Source organism: Zootoca vivipara, chromosome 1 (genome assembly GCF_963506605.1).
Source record: "Zootoca vivipara chromosome 1, rZooViv1.1, whole genome shotgun sequence".
NCBI classification, from domain to species: domain Eukaryota; kingdom Metazoa; phylum Chordata; class Lepidosauria; order Squamata; family Lacertidae; genus Zootoca; species Zootoca vivipara.
The window spans coordinates 134,474,325-134,498,719 of record NC_083276.1 but is presented as its reverse complement, the minus strand read 5'-3'; the positions used below and the strand labels follow the sequence as shown (position 1 = coordinate 134,498,719).

Here is a 24,395-nt window from a genome sequence, read left to right as displayed (position 1 = left end):
GACACGTGGTATTAAGGTTAATGGGTAGAATAAGGCCACAACTTTATTGGTTAAAGCAAGTGAGAGGTATTGGCTTAGGCATTGGACTCCCTAGCAAGCGTGACTCCACCCCGCTCGGCAGGGGGGTCATATTAGATTAACACCCCAAGGGAGGAGCCTGTTGATGCAAATACAACTGAAAGCTCACCCTGGTGCCACCGGGGTCATGCCATGGCCCTAGCCACCCGCAGGGCGTAGGACGGGATCCACGACCGCCGGATCCCTTTAAGGGGATACCCCTATAAGAGGAGGGTTGGATGATGGCCACAACCAGTCCTCGAACACACCAGACAACTCCATATTCCAATGCCTACCGCCAAATACCGAAGAAGAAGTTGTGACGAATTGCTACGAGGTAGGCGAAAAAACCAAGAGGCCGGTGCCAATTAGCCAATTGGAGAAAAAACTCCTACCCGGACCCTTTGGGCCACCAAAGGCGACCCAAAGGCGACCAACCGAAGTCCATAGCAAGGTCAAAATGTACCTGACTAAGGGACGACCTAAAGGGCGGGTGGGTGGGAGATCCGATGAGGTGCAGGGGCGAGAAGGGGCGATCTGGAGCCTGCTGCGCTAATTTAAAGACCTGTTAGCTCCGCCCCCCCAGCTGGCCCTATTGGCCAGCCCTGAGCGCGGCAGGTAAAGGTGGAGCAGGGGGCGGAACCCGCCCCCTGCCTGCTGCGTAGAGCGGGTCCCGCCCACAAATTCCCCCCTCTCTGAAGAGGAGGGATCTTCACAGCTTTACTGATTGGAAAGATGAGGAATGCTGTTTATTCCTGCAGCGTTTTGGCGGCTTTTTGCAAACGCCACTGGTTTTTTCTCCAGGGTTTCTTCCTGTCCCTTTTCTATTTAGTTTGTGGATTTAAGGGGTTTGTTTTCTCTTCTGGCAGTTTGTTTCTCTTGCTTTCTGTGTTGCTTTGGCAGCAAACGGAGTGGAGCCCCTCTTGATGGGCGCTTGTGTGTATTTGAGGCAGTTGGACTTGGCCTATTTTCTCCTGGTCCACGGTGTGGCAAAAGGTGATTCAACATCCTGCCAATCCTCCCGGTCCATGGTGGCAAACAGAGTTGAGAGCTTATATTTTGTAGTCCAGGACTGTGGCTGTGTAGGGTCTCTGTCTCTTTGTCTTATGTTTCTCTGACTATTATGGAGCCAGCCCAGGCTGTGGCTGAGCCACCACTTAAGAAAACGAAACAAAGCTGAATCACTTGTTGCCCTCTAAAGGGCATGTTGTTTAGTCGTGTCCGACTTCATGACCCCATGGACCAGACCACACCAGGCACTCCTGTCTTCCACTGCCCCCCGCACATGCACCAAATCTGCTCCTCCTGCCCACCCCAGGAACCTTCCTTACAGGGGTTTCTTTTACACAACATTCATTTCCGATGCACTGTTAGTGAAGGTTTAGTCTATTGATCATAATTTACTTGCCTTTCAGATATCTAGCACATTTCTTCCTTTAGATTTTTGAGCCATGGAGAGAGGAGGTAGGCAGACCTTTTTACTTCAGTGACTCTGTCAGTGTTTGCTGCTTGGCGAATCCGGAAAACTGAGGAGTCAAGCCTGCTTCACACAATTCTTTGCCTAGTGTCACGCGACAAAGATATAGCCCATCCCATTTTCTATAAATAATAATAATTTGCAGTCTAAATTGAAGCCATTATTAACTGCACCTGCTTTGCTGAGTGCAAACCGAGGCTTACCTTCAGCGTAATGAGTGAAATGACCTTGTTTCTTCCCCAGGTATTTGTCTCCCAGAGTTCTCAAAGCTGAGAGTACCTGATGATCATGCAATTTCAGATTTAGCTATGTATAATTATATAGAGGTAAGTTAAATAGAGTTAAATAGAGAGTGGGTGGCAGCTGAATGATGAGAGATGTTTCCAGACGTTTCTCTTGGTTGTTTCAGATGCGGGAGCATGTCAATTCAAAGTGGTTCATTTTCCGAAAGCACATTGACAGCTTTCTTCACACCCTCTTCCCCTCCACTATCATCCCTCTGTACACCATGGTAAGACCAGCAATAACTATATTGCAGGGTTTCCCTTGTTTTCTTCATTCCCGGTTGTCATCCCCTCCACTTTCACCTGTATGATTTCGTAATCTGATGCAGGTCACATTCTCCAGAATTCGATACCATGAAGCTGTGCAAAGATGGAAATGGCAGAATAAGGTCAGTGGCATCTTAGATTAATATGTTTGGGCTGGGTGCATAGTGATATAGCCATGGGCGTAGCCAGGATTTTTGTATGGGGGGGAGAGAACAGGACTTGCTTAGGAGGGGCAGAACCAATAATGATTGGTCAGTTAGTTATTTCTATTGTTTTACTTGGTCTGCCCCCCCCCAGCTACACCCATGGATATAGCCAACAAAGTCCTACTCAGAGTAGATCCTATAACAGAAAGGGGAGATTAAACACCTTTTACTCCCTTTCTTTGATGACTGCTCGTCTAGGTAGACCAGTCATGCCAGAGGCTTCCACATAGTCCCTCTAACCGTGGATGACAGGGCTTTCCTGGGATCCAAGGTACAGTGGTACCTCGGTTTATGAACAAAATTGGTTCCGGAAGTCTGTTCATAAACTGAAGAATTCATAAACTGAAGCGAACTTTCCCATTGAAAGTAATAGAAAGTGGATTAATCCATTCCAGACGGGTCCGCGGAGTACTCAACCTGAAGCGTACTTAACCCGAAGCATGGGTGTAATTGGTTCCGGAAGTCTATTCATAAACTGAAGCGTTCATAAACTGAAGCGAACTTTCCCATTGAAAGTAATGGAAAGTGAATTAATCCGTTCCACATGGGTCCGCGGCGTTCGTAAACCGAAAATTCATAAACTGAGGTGTTCATAAACCGAGGTTCCACTGTACATGTATACAAGGAGAAGCAGAGAGAGCAGTTTACCTCTCTCCCCCCAGAGACCAAAATAACTTGCTTTTGTCTGTCGACTTATACACACACATAGCATAAACCAAGTGACAAGGCACCTAAGAGTTTGGAATAAAATACACCCAAATGCACTCTTAATGGAGTTAAGAAAGAAAAGAGAACCAACAGAAGAGACAGAATGTTGCTCCGAAAAAGAAAAAAAAGGAATGTGTGTTTTATTTGGCTTTATCAAGCTCTGTTTATCTGGGTTTTATGTTCTCTCATATTAGTATCTGTTTAACAAAAGGCAGTGTACAATTAAAATAATGGGTTGAATCCAATTTATTCATAAGTACCATTGATTTCAAGGGGTTTACTCTGAGTATGATTATGCCTGGAGCCCATTGTGATTTTAGAATGGTTTTTAATATATGATTTATTAAATTAAATATGGAGTGATATGTTATGCATACCGCAAAGCAACTTGTGCATTGTCTGTTGTATACAAATATTATATCTTTTATTGTGAGCCTTTAAAGATTCTAAAATTTATTTTGAATGGTATCTTATGTAGTTAGTGTAATATTCCAAAATATTTAACTATAGACTAGTAAAAATATTGCAAACTATTTTCTCCTGCAACATTTTCTAACTCAAATTGGATTTCTTCTTAAAAGGTAATTAATAGAGGCCTCTTTCTCACTGTGGCTATGACAGCAGTAAGTGGCATCTATCTGCTCAGAAATGGCATTAAGCTACAAATTGACGTCTGTGTAGAGAACCTGTGGAAATGGACACTTAGCCTCAGAAAATTTGGAAATGTACCACTGGTTACCCAAAAGTGTTAAAAGCAAGAGAAAGAAAGAAATGTATTCAGTGTTTTAATTTTACCTCTGCTTGGAAAGTCGGAACGACAAAGTATTCCCAAAAGACTAATTGTGCTACATGGTGCTGGATCCAAGTGTTAGAATGCCATCCATATGGAACCCAACCAGGGCCGTCTCAAGCAGGTCGGGCGCCCTGGCGCTGATGCGCGGAGATCGCTCCGGCGCCCCCACCCTCGCAGCGCACAGCACGGCTTTCCACGCGGCTTTGCCGTGCAGCGCCCCCCCTACCGGCGCCCCACGCCACCGGGACTACACCTAGAGCCGGGCCTGAACCCAACACAAGACACTTGCCATAGACTTGAGTGCCCTGCTGTCATCTTCCTAAAGAAATGGTATGTGTCCCTCAAGAGCCTGAGGGCCTCCAAGCTGTTCTACCATACTTTCCCAAATACCAGCATCCACTTTTACACACAAGAGGACATGTATAAATTAACTGCATTTTGTGAGTTTTAGAAAAGTTATGAGCTGCACTGAACTTGCAATAGATCTGTATCCAATTTTTAAAGTGTCAACCAGTTTTCCAGTTTCTTAAGTGAACTGTTGAACTACAATGTAAACGAGAAACAGAATCAGCAATAAACTTGGCATATAAAATTCAGGTTTGTGTGGTGCTTTTTTGTCACATAGAAACTAATAAATATATATATATAATTTCAAACTTGAGGCTTGCCCGCAGTACAATGGAGAATGTCCATATATATATTGAACATGTCACAATTCAATTTTCTTATTATCACTCTGAAACAGATGAAGGTTCCATCCATTCTCTACTTAAAGGAAATAAAGTTATGACCAAAGATGATACAATCCTTTCCCTCTCTTAAGTTTAGTCCAATAGATACTGCAGATAATGTTAACAGTGGACACAATGACACTCCCAAACACGTCACGTCATTTCAGGAATGGTGTTTTGAGATTTATTACTTGCAAATCATAGGCACACAATAGACGTTTATACACTTGCAGTTATGTGCTCTCAAGCAATATTCTTCTTGCACCTTGGGAGCTTTTTCACTTCAATACACAAGGCTAGAATGAAGGCTGTAGATTCTGAGTGCTGTATTTCTTCACATGAGTCTATTGTTTGTCCGTTTCTCCAAGATGTTTCAATTTGACTGAGGTCTCTTTTGCGCTTATGGCCTTGTACAGAATTAGGAAGGTGTGGAATCCTACCTTACTAGTGTACACTGAGTAGACGTCACTGTCATGAGATTTATCTTCCCAGAAACCCAGAGCCAAAAGGTGACAGTTCTCCCCGCCTGCTAATGCCATTTGGTAAGGCAGAAAAGGGCCAGGGGTGTGTGTCAAGGTTTTGCATCCTAGAAGCACAATGTGAACAACAGGGGACCCCATCAACCTAATATTCAATAGTGTAGAGCAGGCATCCCCAAACTTCGGCCCTCCAGATGTTTTGGACTACAATTCCTATCATCCCTGACAACTGGTCCTGTTAGCTAGGGATCATGGGAGTTGTAGGCCAAAACATCTGGAGGGCCGCAGTTTGGGGATGTCTGGTGTAGAGCATGCTTATTGTTTTGTGTGCTTCTATAATATGTAGCACTGCAATGTTTAACTGATTATTTAACAGGTGCTTCTCAATTAGGTAGATTCCATCATCATTATTATCATTATTTTATACCGGTATGTGTATTATAGAAGCACATACATACAGTATAAAAACTATAGCTGGAAAGTTATGTCTTAAGAGGCATTAGCCCTTTTCTGTCACACAGGAGCGATAACTTCTTTCAAATTATGCCTTTCTACAATGCATGGCTTACTACCACTGTGGTATTAACCTCTGCTGTTGCAACAAATACTTTGTCTATGTAGATCCTTGAATAGCCACCCCACCTCTTTCCCTTCTATTTGGGTTCCAAGTGTTGACCTTTAACAGCTGATAACTGGAGAAGTTGCTCTGAGTGCCTTGCGCAGGATAAGTGGAAATGCAAGTTGAGATCATTCAATGGAGTGTGTGCTTAAGCAATCTTAACAGAGAGACCTTTTTTATGAAAAGAAAATCATCCATATCAAAGTATGTTGGGGGGGGGGGAAGCCACACAAAGGGTTATTGAAAACACATGATGTGACATGGATAGTGGTTGACAGGAGTAAAGCACAGTGGAGAATAAAGTCAACATCTTCTGCTTCTCTCCTGAAGAATTTCTTTGTGCTTTCCCATGTTGCTGCAGTTGAACTTCACTGGCCATTAAATCTGGGGTTCACAACAGTGGTCGTGGCACTCTTGAAAAGAGGGTTATCAGCCTGCCAATAAAAACATCACAAGTGTCTGTAGCTGGTGCTGCTGTTTTACTCGTTCAATAGTAGTATTACAATCCCAGGCTACCACATTAAGTAAGTAGATCAAGTGGACAAATGTCACTACAGCTTGGTCTCCTTTAATGATCTGACTGTCTATATACAGGGCAACTAAAAATAGTAGCAAATGTTGAGGAAATGGGGACAGTTTACTCCTTACTCAAGAAGGAGAGCTTCCACTGTAGATCAAACACTGACCCCAGGGAGGAGGTTGTTTGGCTGAACTTGCTGGTCCTTGGTCCTCTCCCATCACTTCCTCCATTCTACACCCAACTAACGTATCTAAATTTAATCCATGTGGCTAAAGAAGATCATTATAGCACAGTAGCAAACCACAACTCCATGTGTGGCTGAAATGCAGAGGAGCAACCCAACCATGCCACTCTAACATAAATAGGACCCCATCAATGGTTAGTGCATCTCTGGATCTTTCTGAAGGCACATCTCCCTCCACAGAATAATTGTGTACAGTGGTGCCTCGCAAGACGAAATTAATTCGTTCCGCGAGTCGCTTCATCTAGCGATAATTTCGTATTGCGAAGCGTGGGTTGCCATGGCAAAAAAACAATCCGCCGAAAAACGTCGTCTTGCGAAGCGCGGCCATAGAAAACTTCATTTTGCGAGTCACCAAAAACATCGCAAGACACTTTCGTCTAGCGAGTTTTTCGTTGTGCGAGGCATTCATCTTGCGAGGTACCACTGTAATAATAATACTAACAATAATTATGATTGTGCCCCCAAAGAAGCCCAGGACAGCAAACAAACAACAAAATGCCTTAAAAACAATTCCAGTGCAGATGCATTATGGAAAAGATCTCAGCTTAAAAGCCTTGTTGAAAGGAGAAGGTCTTCAGTAGTCACCCAAAAATACAACAGAGGCAGAGTCTGTCAAGTATTCAAGGGGCTGGTTTCCAGAGGGCAGGTGTCACAACACTAAAAGGCCTAATTCCTACACAGTGCAGAATGGACCTCCTGATAAGATGGTAACTACAAGAGGTTCTCGCCTGCAGAACACATACTATTTATTTCAGGTAGTTAGGTCACAGTGTAATCATAGCCTGTGTGTGCTAATGTGAGAAGCTTAGCTTCTCATGCCTGAGCAGCTGGATTCAGGCCTGCCTGAGGTACTGGAACTGATACAAAATTTATGTCCCTGATGTTTCTCAAGAACTCAGAAGAAAGGGGGAAGAGCCAGTGCCTTAGCCAGTCTTCTTCCAGCCCCTCCTGCCAAAGGGGGAGTGTCTTACATCATTCCACTTAGCCTTGGACTTCTCTTTCTCAAATCGGTGATATTCCTTGCGATCAACCAGCTCCGTTACCAGCTTCCAAATCAGGAGGAGGAGGAGGCCGATAAGAGCCACGCCAGCAACAGTGCCCCCTACGATGGCTGCGACATTAGGGGGTTCTGGGCAATCTATGAAAAGAAAAAACAATGGAGAAGGTGCCTCATCTGAATGAGGAGGGAAAGGGGGCATGTGCTGTATGCCAGGAATGAGCGGACCACAGATCCAGGAAAGCTGGGAAGAAAGGTTGGAAGTTGATTCAATGAAGGGGGCAGCTCCACATCCTGTGTCTATGTCCCTCCACCATGCAAAAAACTACTGAAACTGCTCCAGATACCGTAAATGGCAAGGAACTCTTTTAAGGCCACATATACTTCCACCGGGGGAGCCTTGCTCACCTGGCGGGGCTATGTGGCCTCCACTCTGCTTCCTTTGCCTCTTACCTGGAGCTGGGTCCCCACCTGCACTCAGATAGCTTGGAAAGGAAGCCACTCCTAGGGGCCCCTCTATCTGCCACACCTAACAATTTGGAGGGCCATCTCCCTCTAAAGCCTTGGGTGATGCAGACCGCTGACACCCACAGTCTTTCTTCCTGTTCCAGTACCCCACCCCTCGCAATAGAACTTTATGGGGGAAACTGGTGATTCTCCCAAATTCAAAGTTTTGATGTTGACTTTAAAGCCCTAAATGGCTTTGGCCCTGAATACCTGAAGGAGCATCTCCGCCCCCTTTGAGGGCCTTCCGGCAGTTCCCTCATTGCGAGAAGTGAGGTTACAGGGAACCAGACAGAGGGCTTTCTCAGTAGTGAATCCCACTCTGTGGCATGCCCTCCCATCAGATGTCAAGGAAACAAACAATTATATGACCTTTGATTTACATCTGAAGGGAGCCCTGTTTTGGGAAGCTTTTAATGTGTGATGTTTTTGTGTATTCTGCTGGAAGCAACCCAGAGTGGCTGGGGCAACCCAGTCAGATGGGTGGGGTACAAAACATTTATTGTTTATTGTTATTAAGCCACCCAACCCGACTTCTGGTGCTGGAACCAGAGCACAGAACTGGTGTTGCAGCTGGTGGCACCTTCCCCCACATACCTTTTAAAGGTTCCACTTTAACGGAGTATGTCTCCTCTCCATCCATTTGAAACATAGAGTAGGAGATCCAGCAATTCTGAGAATCTTTCTCCTTGCATTCTTTACTTTTGGATATCACATTATCTCTCAGAGTAATGTGTGAACAAGCTTGAGAGCAATTCTTCTGAAATGGCCCACTCTTAAAGAAACGGCACTCAACACATGATCTGGAAAATCAACAAGAAGCATGTCTCCAAGAAGAGTTGCTTAGCAAGACAGAGATACAATTGATCTATACTACAGAACATATATCTAATTTTCAGTGCAGTTACTGTACAACCAGAGATATAAAAGAAGCCAGTATTGTCATCCTCACATTGCAGATGCAAAGGAGACAGGGCCTCTGGGAAAATAGAGGCTTGTCTGAGTCCAGGTTGTGAGTTAGCTAAAGGCAAGACTTTTAAATACTGACATCCAAAGTGCAGTAATTTTCACCGCGGTCCCTCTTATCTCACTTACACGTGTCTGGGACAGGGTGATGGACAGCCTTCGCAATCTTCACAGTGTGGAAGCTGATAGCCTGGTTTACATTGGCATGTGTTGCACAGACATTCCCCGCGGCCACTGCAGACACTCTCATTGATGTTCAAGCAACCGTCTGTTGAAGTCTCACATTGGCAGGCACTGCCTCCATAGCCAGGATTGCATTTGCATTTCCCACAATCACACCGTCCTCGTACTAGAAAGAGAAAGTAGATAGTTTAGAACAGAAAGCATTCCCCATATTTGCAATATGCAGATTGATAGCAGCTTGGGTAGCTTCCAAATTATACCGTGTTTCTCATATTATAAGACACGTCTTATATTTATTTTTTCCTCAAAAAAACACACTATGGATTATTTTCAAGGGATGTCTTGTTTTTTTCCTCCTCCTCCTGCCGTGGCCGGCATTGGTGCTGCGCCTATCACTATGTCTTATTTTCGGGGTATGGCTTATATTCCTTGAATGCTTAAAAATCCTGCTATGGCTTATTTTATGGGTATGTCTTAAAATATGAGAAACAGGGTATGGTCAGAGTGATATTCAAATAACTGTAGTCTAAACCACTGAGTCTCTTGGGCTTGCCGATCAGAAGGTCGGCGGTTCAAATCCCCGCGACGGGGTGAGCTCCCGTTGCTCGGTCCCAGCTCCTGCCGCTCCGACAGGAAGGTAAACAGCGTTTCCGTGCGCTGCTCTGGTTTCGCCAGAAGCAGCTTAGTCATGCTGGCCACATGACCCAGAAGCTGTCTGTGGACAAATGCCGGCTGCCTTGGCCAGTAAAGCGAGATGAGCGCTGCAACCCCAGAGTCATTCGTGACTGGACTTAACTGTCAGAGGTTCTTTACCTTTACCTTTTAAGAATAATAGAATCACAAAATGGTTGACTTGGAGGGGCCCAAAGGATCATCTAATCCAACCCCCTGCAATGCAGGTATCTTAACCTCTGCTTAAAAAGCTCTAAGGAAGGTTCACCACCTTCCAAGGCAGTCTCTTCCACTGTCCCACAGCTCTTACCGTCAGAAAGCTCTTCCTAATGTTTTGTCAGAATCTCCTTTCTTGTCATTTGAATCTATTGGTTTAGATCCTACCCTCCAGAGCAGCAGAAAACAAACTTGCTCCATCTTCTGTGTGACAGCCCTTAAGATGTTTGAAAATTACTATCGTATCTCCACTCAGTCTCCTCTTTTCCAGGCTAAACAGACCCAGCTCAACAACTTTGCCCAAAAAACTTTTGTGTCCGGATTTTCACCTTTTGAAATATGGCAACAGTATCCTCTGCACATGTTTCAGCTTGCCAACATCCTCCTTAAATTGTGCCCAGAACTGGACACGGGACTCCAGGCAGGGTCTAACCAAAGCAGAAGAGAGTGCTGCTATGATTTCCCTTGATCTGGACACTAGACTTCAATTGGTGCAGTCTAGAACAGAATTAGCTTTTTTTGCTGCTGCATCACACTGCTGACTCACATTAAGCTTGCGGTCTACTAAGACACCTAATAATGTGTGCCCTTTAAGAGCTTGCAGTAAAAAAATGTAGCTTGCTGGAACTCTGGCAACAGGAAGCTGGGAGAAGTAAAGCAAAGGAGTCAGGGATATTCCTGCAGTCGTCAGTTACTCACTTTCTCCGCCACAAAGTTGACCATTGTGAATCTCACAGTTCATGTTGTCACACTCGCAAAAAGAACCATAGATCTTCTTTTTGGAGGCTTCATCGGTGTGGCAAACACATTGCCCACACACGCAGTCGCCCAGGCCGGAGCAGATGACGGAGGCATTGTCCTTCCGGCAACTCTTCTCCAGCTCCTTGCTGGATTTGCCTCCAGTTTGACAATCACAATTCTTTCCAATAAAGCCAGGAAAACAGCTGACATGAGAGAATAAATGTTCAGAATATAGGAAAGGCTTACCAAGCAATACTAGTTTGTGTTGGAGGGTTGATTTGCCTGAATTTGCACAGATTTATTGTTTTATTGTAATTATAACCCACATTTTCCCATTACAGAACCCACGGCAGCATATTCCCATCCAGGCACAGACCAGACCTGACAGGCCAAATGTGGAGACCTGGGGGCTCTGCCACCCCTCATCCTAGTCCAATACCCAGAGTGGCTTGAGAATTTGGCAGGAAAAGGGTCTCAAGGCCTTTCCCCCAATTGTCCTCTTGCCAAATTCTCAAATTCTCCTTTTCATTTTAGGAAAAATTATACTCAAGCAGCTTGCACATTCTGTAAAAAAAGATGTTGTTCCCAGGCAGCATGAAACTGCAGGTACAACATGTGGGACATGCATAAGCAATTATTCAGATGGCGATCACGGTTAACCTTTCCCAGGAGGGCTGGCATATCCCCATGTGATTTGGAGGCAGGATATTGGTGAAGTGGTTTGATTACCTGCAGATTCCACAGTCTACTTTCCCATGTCCACTGCAGTCAGAGCTACTTGATATTTCTTCATCACATTCGCAGTTGCATCGACCGCGCATGTGCACATCAAGGGAGTCTGTGAAACCGAGAGCCCGGATAGTAACCTTCTCGTTGCCAATGCATTTGGTTGCTGTAACTTTCACCTGGAAAGTAATCTGTAAGAAAACAAAGAACTGATCAGTCTATTCTCCATTAAATGTAAAAACCACTAGGAAAGCAGGAAGGAGTGCATTTATAAATAAAAGGCTGGGCATCCTAACAGTCAGAAGGATGTAAGTACCAAAAAAAAAAAAAAGACATTATTCTTCTGCACATAGAACTGCAATGGACATTCCATGTATTTGGGCAGTATGCCTCACTTTGTTCCACCCAAACCAGTGAGTGTAAAGCCGGCGTTTGTTTTTTTAAATTATATTTATTGAAAGGTTTTTTTGATACAAAATAGAAAAAAACCCAATTTTACATAGCCAATACAAAAAAACCAACAAGAAGAAAAAAAAGAAAACCACAGAAAAAAACACTTCGAGAAAAAAAAAGATATAAGAAAAAAGAAAAGAATAAACATTCTAATTTATCATCCATGATTATAATCAATTCCGACTTCCCCGACCCCTCTTTTCTGAGCCCCTTTTTATCCCCAAAATATGCAACTTCCAATTCATTTTAAGAATACAACTTTTCTTTTTACATTCATTTTCCAATCTACAACAATACCATTTTCCCCCCTAGTCATAAAATCTTAATCTTATTTATCTATTATAATTCCCCATTGGCCTCTAATTTTCCCTCAAAAATGATTCACAAAATTATCAAATCTCCTTATATTTTCCTCTTTTACTTCTAAATCCAACTCCCCCCCCCCCGTTTACTTTCCTGCCGGAGCGGTACCTATTTATCTACTTGCACTTTGACGTACTTTCAAACTGCTAGGTGGGCAGGAGCAGGGACCGAGCAACTGGAGCTCACCCTGTCGCGGGGATTCGAACCGCCGACCTTCTGATCGGCAAACCCTAGGCTCTGTGGTTTAGACCACATGTAAACACATGGCCATAAAGTGTAGTTGCTGCTTTCTGCAGACACTCCTCCTCCTAAAATACTGTTTGCTTTTTATTTTATATTTTATTTATGCATGTTGTTTTCAGAAATTTATATTCATTTATATTACTTAAAGTAGTGTAACCTGTTTTTCTGTGGTTGATATGATCGTGATGGTTGAAACAACAACAACTTATTATTTATAACCTGCATCTGACTGGGTTGCCCCAGCCACTCTGGGCAACTTCCAATATATATAAAAACAGAATAAAATATCAAACATTTTAAAAAGCTTCCCTACATAGGGCTGCCTTCTGATGTCTTCTAAAAGTCAAATAGTTATTTATCCCCTTGACATATGATGGGAGGGTGTTCCACAGGGTGGGTGCCACCACCGAGAAGGCCCTCTGCCTGGTTCCCTGTAACTTTGCTTCTCATAGTGAGCGAGCTGCCAGAAGGCCCTCGGAGCTAGACCTCAGTGTCCGGGCCGAATGATGGAAGTGGAGACACTCCTTCAGGTATACAGGGCCGAGGCCGTTTAAAGGTCAGCATCAACACTTTGAATTGTGCTTGGAAATGTACTTAAAATAACAGGTTTAACCCAGCTGCAACTTTTAAGGGGTTTGGGAAAGGAGAATAAGTGAAGACCCTTCTCACAAGCAGCGAACCTGTTGGAAGAAATGCACACTGCTCTTTTCTCTCTACATACAGAGCAGTAGCAATCAGAACAGCTTTGGATAGGAAGAGAAAAGTCTTCTCCTACCTGATCATTTATCTTCACGTTGTCACATTCCCCTCTTGGTTTATCCTTGGTGTGTATTTGGTTAGGGCAGAAGGAATCATACGTGATTTTGATGAAGTTTGGCAAAGGGCCATGATGGTCCAAAATAATTTTGGAAGACAAACTCTGCAAGGAAATGAGAATAAGGAAGAGGTGAGACTAGGAACCCAAGTCTCCAGCGAGGGAGAAAAATATGAGAATTGTAACTTCCATTCCCACTGCCTCAGTTGTTCTGTTGGAAAAGATGAGCCTTGAGAGAAGAAGGGAGCCAAGGCCAATATCTCTAACGGTTATGCACTTTCTTTGTAGGATTGTCAGGTCAGCACAGTGATGCTTAAGTGAACATGTTGAAGCAGAGGGCAGAGGTTTTCCTGCAATACAGACTTGAGAGGAATTTCCCAAGGGACAAAAGGAGTATGTTGGGGACATAGCCTGCTGACAAGCTAAAAAACCTTTACTATTGGGTATGTACTGGCTAGATGTAACCGAGAGCAGATAACAATATTTGGCCAGTGTGTCACTTCCAATGTGCCACAGCAAAGCTAATTAGTGGTTTTAAGAAGCTTAAGCAAGGGAAAGAGAAATGTGTTACTGGGAAAGGAAGTTTAGGATTGGTTCAACCAAGGAAATTACAGTGGGATGCAGGTCAATTAGTGTTAAGCTTTGAGAAAGTGAATTTGATCACTTGTTCATGCTAATTAAGACCCTGCCTTTATAAACATGCAACCCACAAAAATGTGGTTTACAGAGAAGAAAGGAAGAAAGCATTTGCAACTGCTCAAATGACCTTCTCCTGTTTCTGGTTTAATACAGTAGTAGGAAAGCATGTCAATTGTTGAGCATTTTCTCCCTCAACTCCTATTATGGCTGCTTTTTCTTTGGTTTCATTCCTTTTTTAGGCTTGGTGGGCGCTTTAATCAGGGAAGCTTTATACAGGGGAGATGGAGAAAGGAAGGGGGAAAGGTGGAGCAGGGGGGGGGAGCAGCTATCCCCTGAAAACTGATTTGGAAATCTGAACCAAATCCGCATAATTGTGAGAAAGTTACACAAACATGCTTCATGTAAACAAAGTGCAAAGTCTGGCAAAGTCTGGCTGGCTTCAACATATATTGTAAAGGATTAAAATGATAATATCAGTAACACTTACATCATAGGCACGCTGGATGAGTTGGATAATATTATTCGAGTCTTCTTGCAGCTCTCCCACAGCAGATTTGGGAATCATCTCACTGAGTTTCTATCAACAAAGAACAAATGAATTGAAAGCATTCTGTTAAATAGAATGCCTACCAGATTATAATGCAAGAGCAAAGCAGTAAGTATCTGCTGTCCTAATTGTTCCATGTATATTGCTCAAATTATAGACTTGGGCTTCTAATCATTATTTTCTCCGCAGACATTGTTTACTTAACCTTCTTTACTGCTGGTAGTTTTACTTACCCGATATGTATCAACCATTTTACTGGTAACAGCAAAAATGGGCTGGATATTGTTTTCTTCAAGTTTTTGAACCAACTGACCGACAGATGGATAGTCCTGTGTAACAAAGGAAACGGTATTTAGGGCTCTCTCTCCAAGTTAGTGAAGATTCTGGTGAGATCTTGCAGTCTAGATCTGGCCTGCAAAGAATCCCTCTGGCTCCGCCCCTTCAGTCTAGCCCCTCCCTCCCTGGTGCCTAAGGGCGGGGCCACTGGCATAGTTAAAACAGAGAGACTGTCAGCGCAGCCAGGAGCACCGGCAGGCACCACTGCAGTCTGACCTCCCATTCTCACTGCAGACAAGCAACTCACTGGCGCTCCATCCCCCAGAGAAACAGAGCAGCGCTCTCAACATGGTCTCATTCCTGTGCAGCAGAGATGATGAGAGAGGGCACTGATGAAAACAGAAGCAAAGGCGGCAGGGAAACTGCTGGAAGAGCCCAGCCCCGTCCTCCTCACCCACTGTGCTCTTGGATTTGTTCCCTCTGTCTTGCTGGCACCAAAGGAAGGTGGCTCTCTACAGGAAACAAACGTATCCCCATCGCGATTGATAGCTCAGCTTCCCAAGGTCTGGCCTTGGATGCCACAAGCACACACACACCAGGTTAACAAACAGCTTGGTTTACAGATTTATTGAACCTTTAAAACAAAAAACATGGACCCCTTGTCTTTCTGCCTAAGATAAGAGTTCTTAGAAAATTAAGAAGACTTTCCCTAACATAGCAGTTGTATGAGTTGTCCAGTCGGCTCCAGTCTAAAATCTTAAATCCAGTAAGGCAAAGGTAAAGGGCAGGTACTTTATAAAGTGGGCTGCCTACTCTGAGTACTTACATATTCATTGCTCCTTTTATACATATTTTCCTCCAGGTGGCATTTCCCATCATAAGGAGTTAAGATGGCTCCAAGTTTACCATCCCCAGCAAAATGGAAGCCATCATCTGTCGTATACACCAGTAAGCGTGTTACATTTTTCCAACCAATCTTGGCCTGGATTTAAAAAGCAAGCAGATTAAAAAAGCAAACCACACTGGGTGAAAGATTCCTGCTTTGCAGGACTAGATGACCCTTGTGGCCCCTTCCAACTCTGCAATTCTAAGATTCTATGATTCTACATAAAGTCAGAGCTGAAAGGGGCAAAAGGTCTGTCCAGATCTCCGTCCTAAGACAGGATAACCTATGTATATACTAAAATGGCTTTAATAGGTTTAAATATCTACCCATACATTTTGCACCTTTATGACCAGTTTGTTCTCCTGTCATTATTTTATGGGACATTTTATTAAAGCTGCCACAAAACGGGCACTGTATAATTAATTAACCCCTTGTTTCTTGTATTTTGAAGACTAATCAATCTTTATTTTTATGAAGGTTTGTACAGACAGATTGTTTTTATCTTTTGTGCTGTTGCTTTATCTCATTTGTCGTGATTTTATTTTATTACTCTACTAGCTGGCCCAACCACACGTTGCTGTGGTTCTTTCCTGTGATTCCCCCCCTCTCTGTCCGGACACATGACTTATCCTCATCCACCTCCCCCCACCCCCTGGTTCATCCCTGTGTCTGCCCCCACCCCGTCCCGACCCATGAGCTATCGAGCCCCCTTTCCCCCCCACACCTGCAGCACATCCATGTGACTGGCCCCACTCTGTCCTGACTCATGAGCTATCGAGCCCCCTCCTCCCCCATCCCCGTCTGAGCCCTCTGTTGTCTCCGGGGAGTGTTGGCCCCTCCCCCTGTTTCTCCATACCTTGGACCCCACCCTTGGAGAAGGAACTGTCAGCTTCTGGGTTCTGTTTCCCAACATGCACTTTTGGCTGAGCCCTCTGTTGTCCCTGGGGAGTGTTGCTCCCTCCCCCCTGTATCTCCATACATTGGCTACTGCACACGCATCGTGAATATTTATATATATATATAGATTTTTTTTTTTTGAAATAAGAACATGAGAAGCAGAAGTTACGATTGTTTAATTTTATTTTTGGGGTTGTCATTTATTTTGGTGGGCATTGTATGATTTGGGCGTTGTTGTGTGTTTTGTGGTTGGTTGGTTTGTTTTGGTTATTTGGATTTTCTAATTTTGGAGTAGGTGTTTTGAATGTAGGATGTGGTGTTGGTTTGAGGATTTAAACTGGGGAAAGAAAGTGCATGGTTGTTGTTTTTTTAAAAGACGCAGAGGCTGGCAATCAGTCATAGTATAAAGCCTAGGTTAAAAGGGGCACGACTGCCCTTATTTAAAATGGCCACCGTAGCCTCGCATGTGACACAACACCCACTAAATTAAAAAGCAAAAACCCCTCGCCGTGCCCCCAAGTGCGTGTTAGGGGAAATGATGAACGACTGCCTAATGCTGCCAGGCATTTATTAATGCAGCCACCGGGAGAGGCTTTGGGTTTGGGCTTTGGAGGTGGAATGGCCATTTTGACGTCAGCCTACTCAGTTTTCCCTGTCCCAACCCACCCCCCACTGCTTTGGCTGACTCAGGGTCCTCACCCCCATGGCTATGTGTTCCCCCCTCCCTTTGTTGTGCCTCATCTCTGTGCCCCCCCCCCCCCGTTGTGAAAGGCCCTATTCTGTTTGTTTTTCCCTGCTTGGCAATGTTGCGGCCTATTGAAAAAGCTGGGCCTTGTTGCTGCAAAAGGACTGTTTTCAGTTGGTTGCTGTGGAATTTTGTGATGTCATCTGGTGGCGCAGCTTTGGAGGCAGCAGCGTGCAATCTGCCTTTCTATTGGATGCTGCTGGAGTCTTCAGAGCTTCTGGTTGTGACGTCTAATTTGGGCTCCACTTTTTGTGTTTAATCATTATTTTAGGTGTGAAAGGTGTGTTTTTTTGGTTTCGTCATTGTGACGTTTTCTGCTAAGGCAATTTCTTGTGCCAAGCTCATTTGGTGGATGTTGCTCACTTGGTCTGATCTTTGAGCTGTGTTGACCAATCCATCACTGTGATAGGTGGTGGGATAACCTCGTCAAGAATGCATTCGCTCTGGGTTCTCTTATTCTCTACTTTGTGGGAAAAATAGTTGGTGATCTTACTTTGTCTCTTTCGTGGCACCATTAATTTATGGGGTGACATTGGCGTGAGTCCCAGGTCCTTACACTTCTTCCGCATGAGGACCAGGATGGATATAGGGTGTGGCTTAATTGGATTTCAACGAATCACTAGCGGCCCTCTGCACTGGATGGATGACCTTGCCTCCGGGACCTCTGCCAGCGTAGGACTCGATATCTCCGCCTATGGAGTTTATTTTCCCAGTAGCTATTCCTGAGGCAGGGTGACGGGCCTCACTCAGAGTGATACTTTAAACCCAATGAGGTTGACAGGCTTATTATGTTAAGCAGTGTCTTTCATTCATGGGAGGCTGGAGGAGTGCTTGGCTTCCTTTACAGACGGCGGCCGCCAGCTTAGGCTGGTACGATAACAGGCCGTTAATCACAGCTTTGAAAGGAGTATTGATAAAGTAGCACTGATGAAGCATTGAGGAGAGGAAGGTCGAGAAACGGGTAAGCTGGTGCCCGGGAATATATTAAGAGCATAAATCTTGCCTTCAGTTGGGGAGTAGCCAGGATCAGCTTACCTCCTCCATGATTTAGCTTATCTTATTTATCGTAATATTTTATTTTAATTTAATTTAATTTGTAACAATACAACATCAATAATAAAGACCCTGCCTAGCATATCTCTAGGCCAGGGGTCAGCAACCTTTTTCAGACGTGGGCTGGTCTACCGTCCCTCAGACCATGTGGTGGGCTGGACTATTTTTTTGGGGGGGGGTGTGGAATTGAATGAATTCCTATGCCCCACAAATAACCCAGAGATGTGTTTTAAATAAAAGCACACATTCTACTCATGTAAAAACAACAGGCAGGTCCCACAAATAACCCAGAGATGCAATTAAAATAAAAGGGCACATTCTACTCATGTAAAAACATGCTGCTTCCCGGACTGTCCGTGGGCCGGATTGAGACGCCGATTGGGCCGCATCTGGCCCACGGGCCTAAGGTTGCCTACCCCTGCTCTAGGCCTCCAGCACTGAGTCTAAATACAACTTTAAAAGCAACAGCATATCTTGACATTATGCTTGTTGGGGGGAAACTCTCTTCCACTTTGGAGAAGAATCTGGTCCCCCAAATTCAACTTCCTCACTCCCCAAGAGCACTTTGTCATGGCGCCTGTTCCCAGATGGTAATCTTACCCCACAGACAGCGGCTTGCATCATGGCGTCGAGTCCTCCCTCTGGGGCGTCAAGATTCCCTGATATATCCTGCTTGCCGACTTCTTCTTTAAACTTCTCTACCCTGTCTGTCAGGCTGAGCACATGCCTGAAAGCAAATGGTGGCTGGCATTTGGTCTCCTTGCTTGGACAAGGGTTCTGCAGCTTCTCTGGGTGAGTGTTAACAAAGGGCAACACAGTCTTATCCACAAAGGCGCCAAACCCTAAAGGAACACAAGGGAAGTGCCGCTGAAAAGAAGGGTCCAAAATGGTTATCGTCACTGAAGATATATAGAGAGGGAAGAACGCTAAACCACTGAGGGGGATAGGGCTGTCAATATACCCTGCAATTGTTTAAAATAAAGTTAAAGTTAAATAGAGTGGAAAGAGCTGGGATTACAAAAGGGATATCATTTGACAACTGAATACAATATTAATTCTATTTTTCTCTGACCTTAAAATCTCTAACCCCCATGAAAGAGCTAGATCTTTTTCTTTGCATGCCACCTGTCACCCAAATTAGAATAAATGTCATATTTTCCCTTCCTATGGGTCAGATCTCAACTGTTGGTATATTTCCTTCAAGAAAGGGCTCATCCACAGTTCTACTTGTTTTTGCCTAAAAAGCACTGGTCTGAGTGGTATTGCATTTGACCTGCTGCTTCCCCCAGGGATAGCTGCTTTTTGCCACTGAATCAGAACAAACAGCTGTTGACATCCTACTGTCTCAAGAGACAATGGAGGGCACCTTCAGGGTCAAGTCAAACCGCTGCATCAGAAAAGGAGTTGGACCAAGGTGTTGGACCTCTCTTGAAGCTTCCAGAGAGCCATTCTGCCTGGGGAGGGACGGGGGGGGGGGGGCTGCCAGGGGGCTTTCTGGGGTCCCTGGCAGGGTGGATCATGACTTGGAAGTTGAGGGAAACCCATCCTGCAGAAACCACGCAGATCCAGAAACACCTCCCTTTCTTACCGTAATTATTTTTGGAATAAAATAATTTACAATTTAAGTGAGTTTCTTCGTCCGCCAATGAGAACTTTTATCAGGTGAGTCAGCTACTTTTTATCACTTAGGAAGGAGGAAGCCACTGAGTGAAGAATGAAGGCAAACGGCTTGATTTATGCTCTGAGATAACAAAAGTTTAAATGAACAAAGGAATTTCTGTGCTATGTTTAAGTGCATTATTTTATTATTAAGTGGAATTATTATTATTACAATATTTTGACAAAAATGTGCATAAGAATATAAAATCTACTTTGCCAGTTGATACTTCCTCCATAGGAATGGGTTTTTTTTTCCATATTAAATGAGTTCAGCTTACGGTTGGAGGATGGATGGCTGCTAACAGATTGAGGTTGAATTCTGACAAGATAGAAGTACTGTTTGTGGGGGACAGGAGGCGGGCAGGTGTGAGGACTCCCTGGTCCTGAATGGGGTAACTGTGCCCCTGAAGGACCAGGTGCGCAGCCTGGGAGTCATTTTGGACTCACAGCTGTCCATGGAGGCGCAGGTCAATTCTGTGTCCAGGGCTGTCTATCAGCTCCATCTGGTACGCAGGCTGAGACCCTACCTGCCTGCAGACTGTCTAGCCAAAGTGGTGCATGCTCTGGTTTTCTCCCGCTTGGACTACTGCAATGCGCTCTGTGTGGGGCTACCTTTGAAGGTGACCCGGAAACTAGAATCATAGAGCTGGAAGAGACCACAAGGGCCATCCAGTCCAACCCCCTGCCAAGCAGGAAACACCATCAAAGCATTCCTGACAGATGGATGTCAAGCCTCCGCTTAAAGATCTCCAGAGAAGGAGACTCCACCACACTCCTTGGCAGCAAATTCAACTGTCGAACAGCTCTTACTGTCAGGAAGTTATGTTTAGGTGGGATCTTCTTTCTTGTAGCTTGAATCCATTGCTCCGTGTCCGCTTCTCTGGAGCAGCATATCTCCCCTTAACCTTCTCTTCTCCAGGCTAAACATACCCAGCTCCCTAAGCCATTCCTCATAAGGCATTGTTTCCAGGCCTTTGACCATTTTGGTTGCCCTCCTCTGGACATGTTCCAGCTTGTCAGTATCCTTCTTGAACCGTGGTGCCCAGAACTGGACACAGTATTCCAGCTGAGGTCTGACCAGAGCGGAATACAGTGGTACTATTACTTCCCTTGATCTAGATGCTTTACTCTTATTGATGCAGCCCAGAATAGCATTGGCTTTTTTAGCTGCTGCATCACACTGTTGAATTATGTCGTTTGTGGTCTACCAAGACTCCTAGAGCCTTTTCACATGTACTGCTCTCAAGCCAGGTGTCACCCATCCTGTATTTGTGCCTTTCATTTTTTTTTTGCCCAAGTGTAGTACTGTACTTTACATTTCTGCCTGTTAAAATTCATCTTGTTTGCTTTGGCCCAGTTGTCTAATCTGTTAAGGTCATTTTGAAGTGTGATCCTGTCCTCTGGGGTATTAGCCACCCCTCCCAATTTGGTGTCATCTGCAAACTTGCTCAGGATGCCCTCAAGCCCATCATCCAAGTCATTGATAAAGATGTTGAATAAGACTGGGCCCAAGACAGAACCCTGTGGCACCCCACTAGTCACTACTCTCCAGGATGAGGAGGAGCCATTGATGAGCACCCTCTGGGCTCGGTCAGTCAGCCAGTTACAAATTCACTGAATGGTAGCATTGTCTAGCCCGCATTTTACCAGCTTCTTTACGAGAATATCATGGGGCACCTTGTCAAAGGCCTTGCTGAAATCAAGATAGGCTATATCCACAGCATTCCCTTCATCTACCAGGCTTGTAATTCTGTCAAAAATGAGTTCAGATTAGTCTGACATGACCTTGTTTTCAGAAATGCAAGCTGACTTTTAGAGACCACAGCGTTTCTTTCTAGGTGCTCATAGACCGTTTGCTTAATGATCTGCTCTTGATATCTTTCCTGGTATTGATGTCAGGCTGACTGGGCGGTAATTGTTTGGGTCCTCTGTTTGGGTCGCCTGTTCTCCAGGAATTTTCAAAGATTACTGCCAGTGGTTTTGAAATCACCTCTGCCTGTTCTTTTAATACTCTTGGATGTAGTTCATCTGGCCCTGGAGACTTGAACACGGTGCCACGACTTGTTTGAATTCCTCTCTGGTGGTTTCCCCCTTTTTCCATTTTTTGTACATATCCCTTTTAAATCTTAACTCAGTTAAAAGTTCTTTAGATAGCCACCCCGGCTTCTTTAGGCACCTTCCATGTTTCCGTCTCATTGGTATTGCCTGAAGTTGTGCTTTTAATACCTCCCTTTTAACAAACTCCCAACCACCATGAACTCCCCTCTCTTTTAGTATTTCTGTCCATGGGATTTTATCCAGTGTTTCCCTAAGTTTTCCGAAGTCGGCTTTCTTAAAGTCTAGAATTACAACTAATCCAGAATAGACTGGTGACTGGGAGCGGCTGCCGAGACCACGTAACACCATTCTTGAAAGATCTACATTGGCTCCCAGTACATTTCCAAGCACAATTCAAAGTGTTGGTGCTGACCTTTAAAGCCCTAAATGGCCTCAGTCCAGTATACCTGAAGGAGCGTCTCCACCTCCATCGTTCTGCCCCGACACTGAGGTCTAGTACCGAGGGCCTTCTGGCGGTTCCCTCGTTTCGAGAAGCCAAGTTGCAGGGAACTAGGCAGAGGGCCTTCTCGGTGGTGGTGCCCGCCCTGTGGAACGCCCTCCCATCAGATGTCAAAGAGAAAAACAGCTACCAGATTTTTAGAAGACATCTGTTTAGGGATGCTTTTAATGTTTAATCGATTATTTAATTTTTGGGGGGGAAGCCGCCCAGAGTTGCTGGGGAAACCCAGCCAGATGGGCGGGGTACAAATAATAAATTATTATTATTATTATTATTATTATTATTATTATTATTATTATTATTGGCGTTGCTGTCAAAACAAGAGATCTAGAGGAGCTGTGCTGCGGCTGAAATTTCTACAGAAACAGTTATAATAAGCATTTTATTATTTATACACCACCCCCATAAAGAGACAGATGTGCTAACAGTCTCAAAAAGCAAAGTAGAAAACAGAGGGGGGTGGGATTAAAACAGTCCCAACACAGCATGTTGGGTACCAGGAAAAGGGCAGCAGAGGAAAGAAAGGCATCTTTAGATACCCCGCTCTCTGGTGACATTTTACAGCAGATGATGGTAGAACAAACAATATCTCTTAAATTAGAGATTAATGAAATTAAAAATAATTTGGATTCTTAAATAGGCAAAATAAGGGAAAACTAGACGGAACATGTAATAAAATAGAAGAATCCTATACACAAACATCTGGAGAAATGAGGCAAATAAACGAAATGAAGCAATTAAGGGTAGATCTACGCACAGACAAAAAACGCTATAAATAAGTCAGAAATCATATTGTTATAACAAAAAACCCTATTGAAAATCACATAAAAGCTATCCTGCTCTCTGACGCCATCTGGTGTTGCATGTTTATAATGCCTTCAAATAATTGTTTATTTGCTAATATAGCTGAGTCCTAAATCATGTTTCATTTTGCCTATTATCTGCTGTGAAGTAGCAGCAGAAGTTCCATACCCAGCCTCATTGACAGGGCCTTCAGTGCAAAAATAATATCACTAAATCTCAGTAAATCTCTTTTGATATGCAAGAGTTGTGCTCCGTGTAGTTTTACTCTTTTGAATGAAAACAATCCTAGATGCTAATTTTGTTAGTACCAGGTGACAACTGGAATAATCAGAAATGTACGCACCTATTCGAGCATGTTTGGTAATCTTTTTGAGAGCATTCAGCAGGTCTCCACCTAGCTTCTTCACATTTTCCAGATCATCATTCATAGAGTATGAGAGGTCCATCAAATAGTAAAGATCTATAGGGTAGTCCTCCCCACGGCGGAATGTCACATTAAAAACAGCAGGTAGATCTGTTAGCAAAAGGGAAAATAATGAGCATTAGGGCGTGTCATTTAAGGATGGAAAATTTTCTTTTGCGAATTTGCTCAATGAGGGGTTCTAAAAATATGTTATTGCACATGAGGAATCCAAATCTGCAATTATTTTTATGATTGGTTGATGATTAGCTTGGTAAATTGAGATTTGTTTGAAATACACTTTTAAAAAGCCAAAAAATCGCATTTTGAAGTGAAGTTAAAGTTTTTAATCAATTTATACAAGCGAAAATATAAATAAATTTTGTTTCTAGCTGTAACAACATATCATTACTTTATCTTACAATGTCTTATTATAGAAAAAAAGAATAACATTAATTAGAATTAATAACAAGTTTCATCAAGTCCTGTTTTGATTCATTTCTTGACAAAAGCCAAGGACCTGCTTCTTGGCCTCTGAGGTAGCCCTCCCTTTTTTCCTGTGTATACACTTTTCCTGCAGCCTCCGTGACTTGTTTCACACATCTTTCAATCCCTTGACCATGACAAGGCCACTGAGGAACTTGCATAGGCTTGTCAATAAATTCTTTT

The 24,395-nt window shown here is 43.9% G+C and overlaps 2 protein-coding genes across 5 annotated transcripts in view; one reads left to right on the top strand and one right to left on the bottom strand.

Moving 5' to 3' along the window:
- Positions 1 to 4,419, top strand: part of KMO (kynurenine 3-monooxygenase) — a 32,931-nt gene extending 28,512 nt beyond the window's left edge. For 3 of the 4 annotated variants that reach the window (XM_035139797.2, XM_035139805.2, XM_060282534.1), the window contains 4 exons: positions 1,778 to 1,860; positions 1,944 to 2,045; positions 2,148 to 2,207; positions 3,581 to 4,417. In XM_035139797.2, the coding sequence (XP_034995688.1) occupies positions 1,778 to 1,860; positions 1,944 to 2,045; positions 2,148 to 2,207; positions 3,581 to 3,751 (416 nt within the window). In that variant the 3' untranslated portion in view covers positions 3,752 to 4,417. Of the gene's footprint in view, positions 1 to 1,777; positions 1,861 to 1,943; positions 2,046 to 2,147; positions 2,208 to 3,580 lie in introns of all 4 variants that reach the window. The other variant, XM_035139815.2, reaches the window with a different exon arrangement.
- A 265-nt stretch (positions 4,420 to 4,684) lies between these two features.
- ITGB2 (integrin subunit beta 2) overlaps positions 4,685 to 24,395 on the bottom strand; it is a 48,645-nt gene continuing 28,934 nt past the window's right edge. The window contains exons 6-17 of the mRNA XM_035139784.2: positions 23,670 to 23,840; positions 18,907 to 19,148; positions 15,552 to 15,707; positions 14,683 to 14,778; positions 14,390 to 14,479; positions 13,225 to 13,368; positions 11,394 to 11,581; positions 10,623 to 10,867; positions 8,982 to 9,201; positions 8,484 to 8,689; positions 7,357 to 7,523; positions 4,685 to 6,055 (exon numbers count right to left, since the gene is read on the bottom strand). Coding sequence (XP_034995675.1) covers positions 5,990 to 6,055; positions 7,357 to 7,523; positions 8,484 to 8,689; positions 8,982 to 9,201; positions 10,623 to 10,867; positions 11,394 to 11,581; positions 13,225 to 13,368; positions 14,390 to 14,479; positions 14,683 to 14,778; positions 15,552 to 15,707; positions 18,907 to 19,148; positions 23,670 to 23,840 — 1,991 coding nt within the window. The 3' untranslated portion in view covers positions 4,685 to 5,989. The remainder of the gene's footprint in view (positions 6,056 to 7,356; positions 7,524 to 8,483; positions 8,690 to 8,981; positions 9,202 to 10,622; positions 10,868 to 11,393; positions 11,582 to 13,224; positions 13,369 to 14,389; positions 14,480 to 14,682; positions 14,779 to 15,551; positions 15,708 to 18,906; positions 19,149 to 23,669; positions 23,841 to 24,395) is intronic.